Here is a 6,424-nt window from a genome sequence, read left to right as displayed (position 1 = left end):
AACTGTTGAATTAGTGTATTTTTCTGTGTATATTCTTAACAAAATAATAAAATTTAGTGGCCAGGGAATGCTTTTCATTCCCAAATAGGATACAAGGAAGTTTAAAACCCCAAGTCTATTTCTAGGAATAGGTCTATTTTTCATATTAGCAAAAATGGGTAGGTTCACTTTTAGGAATTTATCCTAGGGAAGCAATATAAGATTAGCAGCCAGTGATGTATATAAATTTTTATCATACCTTTGCTTGACAATTTAAAAACTTTTAAAACAATCTAAATATCTATCAGTAGGATATTGGTTAAAAAAATTGTGGTTTCACGCCCTGTATTATTATATAGCTGTTAAAGTAGTGAAGTAGATCTGTGCTAATTGACAAAAAAGAATTTTTATTTATGATGTGAAAAAGATCAGCATGTATTTCATCAGCCAGCTTTTGCCATTATACCTAAGGTGTCTTTCAGTGCCAAGATGAATAGAACAAAAGGGGGAAAGGGGGGAAAAGTGAACATTTGAAAGGTGGTGTTCCTTTTTGCTTGTAGTTAGCTCTAATTTTCCTATAATGCATCTGACTTACATGTTTAATATAAGAACATAATACTAAAGGGTAAACAAACAGAAATGGGTGTTTTCATTGCACATTGTTTTTGCTCCGGATGATCTTCATTCATTTTCACCTTCCCTGAGCTAAGAACTTTCCCCCCTTATCATACCAGTGGTAAGGGAGACTCTCATTCACTTTGAGGGGAAGAGTAAGCACATTAATAACATCAAGTGGATGTTACTAACCTTCTGACCAATTGCTATCTGTTCTGGGGCCCAAGTTCTCCTATTCAGGAAGAACCTCAGTCTCGAATCCCATTCAGAGATCCCTTCCTTTTATGTCCTGCATTCCCGAAACACACTCACACTCTGCCTTTCACATTTTCCCTCTGAAAGACTGAGACGGGGACGTACTTTGTAACAGGTACAGACTTTGTATCCCGTAGTGCTGCCATGGCTTTTTCTTTCTCCATATGCACAGGACTTCCAGTTCCTCAACCGGATATGATTTTTCAGTTGAAGAGTGAGGAAGAGGCATGGATAGTTGATCTTCACGAACCTGAGGACAGAGAATGTCCAGAGAATGTTTCCTTAGGTAATTTGAGTATAAATAGGGCAGGACAGAACTCTGTTTTTTGGGGGGTTGTTACTTGGGTGTGTCTCTAGAAATATTGGGTGTCCTCTTTCTCAAATTTAAATTTGCTCCAGTGGTTGTTTGCATCACTCACCAGCTCTCATTTATTCTCTGCATAGTAAAACATGACTTGTCTATGTGTTCTAAGCGTTTCTTTTCTCAAATCCATCATGTTATCCATTCATACAGTGATATTTCTGTTTATCACCAGCCTTTCCATTTAGCATACTCCTAATTCCTCCCTCCCCCCAATTCCAGTGGGTATTTTCCCATTTTTCCGAGATGTCCACCATCAGATCTATTACTTATAATGTAGGACCTTCGTGAGGGCTAACAGTCCAGTGCCCATACCTTACTTTCAGGCTTATCATAGTATCTTTTTTTCCATTGTAATATCTCTGCACACACACACACACACACACTTTAAAAAATTTTTTTACCTGGGAAAGAAACTTCATCTATATTTTCTGTTTGTTCCAGACTGGGTACCTAAGCTTGAGATTCAGGATGCTTCAGAAGAAGAACAAGTATCGGAAGGAACCTTCAGGGAAGCGCTTGAAAATGAAGGTCTTTTGTGCCCTAAAATTGAAGTTTATATACCAGAGAATAGTTTGGAAACAGAGAAAGAAAACCCTGCAGTAGAGACTTTTCCCTTTTCCCAAGAAAAAAGCTTGCAGCAAGGGTCAACCCCTCCCCAAACAATTATTTTTAAAGAAAGAGACCAAGTGTGCAGAAACTGTGGGAAGACATTTTTTGACCACTCATCCCTTATCCGCCACCTGAGGACGCACACCGGAGAGAAGCCCTATAGATGTCACGAGTGTGGAAAAGTGTTCAGTCATAGAAGCAGTCTCAGTAGACATCGGATGTCTCATACTGGGGAGAGCCCTTATGAATGCAATGTGTGTGGGAAAGCTTTCTTTGACCGTTCAGCCTTAACTGTACATCACCGAATTCATACTGGAGAGAAGCCCTTTATATGCGGTGAGTGTGGAAAAGCCTTTTTTGATCGTTCATCCCTTACAAGACACCAGAGAATTCATACTGGAGAAAGTCCTTTTGAATGTAACCAATGTGGGAAAGCTTTCAGCCAGAAAAGTATCCTTACTCGACATAAGCTAATCCATACTGGTAGGAAGCCTTATGAATGTAATGAGTGTGGGAAAGCCTTCTATGGTGTCTCATCACTGAATAGACATCAAAAAGCTCATACTGGAGAGCCTCGTTATCATTGTACTGAGTGTGGGAAAGCTTTTTTTGACCGCTCACCCCTTACCCAGCATCAGAAAATACATACTGGAGACAAGCCATATGAATGCAGTGAATGTGGGAAAGCCTTTAGCCAGCGATGTCGGCTTACTCGACATCTGAGAGTTCATACAGGAGAGAAGCCCTTTGAATGTGGTGTTTGTGGGAAAGTTTTCAGTTCTAAATCTTCAGTTATTCAACATCAACGACGTTATGCCAAACAGGGAATAGACTGAATCACGTGAAAGCTTTAGTCAGAAGAACCACCGTGAAACTTAAGCTAGGTCTTTCCCATCTTGAATCCGTCATGTGATCATTCCACCAGTCTGGCTAGTCCTGTATTTTTGTTGTTGTTGTTGCATATAATACAACGCACATAAGTAATGCAAATAATGCACATAGGAAGCTAATGTGTGAGGGGCTTGTGCTGTTTGCAAAACTAATGAGCATATAATATGTGTCATTTGCATTAAAAGTAGTATTCTCCTTCCTGATCTGCCACCATAATGTTTGAATCATCACTCTACATCAGCTATGTTAATGTGGGATGCCTGAAATAAGGATATAACTCTAGCAATCCAAAATTTTGGAGAAGCTTGTCAGATGATCTGATAAATCAGTTCTCAACTTGTGAGTCGCAACCCCTTTGAAGGTTGAAGGACCCTTTCACAGGGGTCGCCTAAGACCAGGAGAAAACACATATTTCCGTTGATCTTAGGAACTGAGACATTGCTCCTCTATCCGTCTCCAGGCTGGTCCACCCACGTGCACATACGCCCACATACAAGTACCCAGCATGATGTCATCGCACTGACCCCATCACATACACCCCGTACAAGTACAGGTGTATGCGACAGGGTTGGCGCCATAATGTACTTATGCAGACCAGTCACATGTAGAAAGCAGTTGCTGTGTTGAAATCAGCGACTCTTAAAATACAGCTACTGTGTTGAAAGCACCAGTATTGGAGGTAAAATGACACTTCGTGAATTATAATTACTGGCTAAATGTAAAATCATGTACTGTAAAATAAATATCTGTACCATGGGAACTTATTCTGGATGCTGATCAGTCTTTTTATATTCAGCTGTGGTTGATGTGAATACTGCCCCCTTGTGATAGTAACAGGTATGTAAAAAAAACACAGGAATGGTAAATCATAGGAAACTTTAATGAACCCTATTGACTGAACTATACCATGTATCATCTTTTTTATTATTAAAGCTATTGTTACATATTATTTTCATTAGCAAACCATCCTATGACAATGAATTGTGTAGAGAAGAATGTTAAGAAAAGAAATTATAGTGAGGGTTTTTTTACAGTATGGTTTTACCTCAATAATTACAGCAGGAATTGAGAAGCCACAATGTGGTATTTTGTTGTGAAGTTCTATCAGCCGAATCGATGAAGCCAAACAAGCTAAAATGCCATTTTGATAGCAAGCATCTGAGCTTTGCCAGCAAGGATACCAACTATTTTAGAAGCAAAGGTGATGGACTCAAGAAAGCCAGACTTGACACTGGTGGCAAGTACCACAAACAGGATGTAGCAGCCATTGAAGCTTCATATTTGGTGGCACTCAGAATCGCCAGAGCTATGAAACCTCACACCATTGCTAAAGATTTACTGTTGCCAGCAGCCAAAGGCATTGAGTTATGATCGGAGATGAATTTGTTACGAAATTGAGTGCAGTTTCCTTATCTAACGACACTGTCTGCAGAAGAACAGATGACATGTCTGCTGATATTCTTGATCAGGTAATCCAGGAAATTAAATCTGTTCCACTTCCAATATTCAGCATCCAGCTTGATGAATCTACAGATGTTGCAAATTGTTCACAGTTACTGGTTTACATGAAGTATATTAATGATAGCAACTTTAAAGATGAGTTTCTTTTTTGAAAACCTCTTGAAATGTCAACTACTGCATGTGATGTATTTGACAGAGTTGGTTCAGTTCTGAAAGAGCACAAGATCTCTTGGGAAGAGGTTTGTAGTGTTTGCACAGATGGTGCTCCAGCTCTGCTAGGATGTCGATCTGGATTTCAACGTTTGGTACTGACTGAGTCACCAAAAGACATCAGAACTCACTGTATGAATCCTCGGCAAATATTAGCAATGAAGATGCTGCCACAGGAGTTACAAGAATCAATGAAAAGCGTTATAAGTTCTGTCAATTTTGTAAACAGTTGACTTTTCACAACTGTGCAATGAGTTGGATGCGCCAAATAATGCTGTTATTTTACACTGAAGTGAGATGGTTGTCGTGCGGAAAAGTTTTAAGACGTGTTTTTGAACTTCATAATGAACTCAAAACATTTTTTAATCAGAAAGCAAGACCGCAGTCCGAAGCATTTTTCAGCAATAAAAGTGAAGTTAAATTTATCACTGCTAAGGACCAAATGCAAGATGCCTTGATTTGTCTGAAAAGATCCGGTCATTCTAAATGAAGCTTCAGCTTTATCCAAAAAGTTGGATGAAAATAAAATTTACGTATTGCCTACCTTCTCTGCTTTCTTTGAGGAACTTGACATTGAATCAGACAAAAGGATTGTGATGATAATTTCTGTAAAAGAACACTTGCACATGCTTGCAGATGAAATTTCATCGTACTTTCCAAATCTACCTGACACCCCATTTGCACTTGCCAGAAGCCCGTTCCCAGTCAAAGTTGTAGATGTTCCTGAGACAGCACAAGAACTTATTAAGAGCAATGTAGTGAAAACTGATTTCTCTACAATGCCAGTTACAAAATTCTGGATCAAGTGTTTGCAGTCATATCCTGTTGTGTCTGAAACTGTGCTGCACCTTCTTCCATTTCCAACAACATATCTTTGTGAAACAGGGTTTTCCAGCTTGTTGGTTATCAAGTCTAAACATAGAAGTAGACTTGTGGAAGATGATCTTCGTTGTGCTCTTGCAAAGACTGCCCCGAGAATTTCTGATGTGGTGAGAAAGAAGCTATCTCAACCTTTGCACTGATGTTGGCTTTTTATACATACTGTCGCAAAATGTAGCAATGTAGTTTACTGTTGTTATATTAAGACTTACCCATGCTACACCATACTTCAAGACAAAATCATTTATTTGTAATTAGAAATAAATATTTCACAATATATAATTACATATTGTTTTTGTGATTAATCACTATGCTTTAATTATGTTGAATTTGTAACAATGAAAATACATCCTTGCATATCAGAATTTGCATTACGATTCATAACAGTAGCAAAGTTACAGTTAGGAAGTAGCAATGAAAATAATTTGGTGGTTGGGGGTCACCACAACATGAGGAACTCTATTAAAGGGTTGAGACATTAGGAAGGTTGAGAACCACTGCGATAAATGTTAGGAGGAGATACTCAAGATGGTTCTTGTCAAACATGAGAATTTCAATGCCAGGAATGTTACACCTTTTTCAGGAGGGAAAGGCAAGATGAAATCCGAGCAGTACTGTTGCTTCCAGTGCGGTTCTGTTTCTAGTTGGTAATCCCTCTCAGGACACTCACTTTGTTCTTTTGTGTGCCTCATTTTAGATCTCTTAATAGTAATAATGGTACTATTGAATGCCTGTCACAGGGTAAACACTCAACTGTAAAGTTCTTAAGAGTGTAGTTTCTTTGTGGTCTTCTCAACAACCTTCCTAAGGAGTTACTGTTAACTATCTTCAGGAGTTCCTAGGTGATGCAAACAGTTAAGTGCTTAACTGCTAACCAGATGATTGGCAACTCAAACCCACCTAGATCTGCTCTCAGACTCTGTGGTGACCAATTCTACTTTGTAATGCTCAAGTTCTCCAAGAATTGGAGTCGACTTGATGGTAACTGGTTTGGGTTCATTTGTTTATATTATTATTTTACAGATGAGAAATGTGACGTTTAGAGAGGTTAACTAATATACCCAAAGTGACAAAGGTAGGAAAATGTGAAGCCAGGTCTTGAATGCAAGTCTGTCTGCAAAGTTCATTCTCTTTCAGGTAGGCTGGTTTTATAGTTTGTGT

The 6,424-nt window shown here is 38.8% G+C and overlaps 1 protein-coding gene across 2 annotated transcripts in view; it reads left to right on the top strand.

Moving 5' to 3' along the window:
• The window catches only part of LOC101664645 (zinc finger protein 2), a 15,152-nt gene extending 12,046 nt beyond the window's left edge, over positions 1 to 3,106 (top strand). Inside the window, exons 4-5 of one of the 2 annotated variants that reach the window (XM_045283873.1) lie at positions 1,022 to 1,135; positions 1,655 to 3,106. In XM_045283873.1, coding sequence (XP_045139808.1) covers positions 1,022 to 1,135; positions 1,655 to 2,658 — 1,118 coding nt within the window. In that variant the 3' untranslated portion in view covers positions 2,659 to 3,106. The remainder of the gene's footprint in view (positions 1 to 1,021; positions 1,136 to 1,654) is intronic. The other variant, XM_045283874.1, reaches the window with a different exon arrangement.
• The last annotated feature ends 3,318 nt before the right edge of the window (positions 3,107 to 6,424 follow it).

The sequence above is a fragment of the Echinops telfairi genome, unplaced genomic scaffold, assembly GCF_000313985.2.
Source record: "Echinops telfairi isolate 266 unplaced genomic scaffold, ASM31398v2 ScPeMD7_7467;HRSCAF=8505_1, whole genome shotgun sequence".
In the NCBI taxonomy this organism is placed as follows: Eukaryota; Metazoa; Chordata; class Mammalia; order Afrosoricida; family Tenrecidae; genus Echinops; species Echinops telfairi.
Note: the sequence above shows the minus strand (reverse complement) of the source record. Positions and strands in the feature narration are given on the sequence as shown.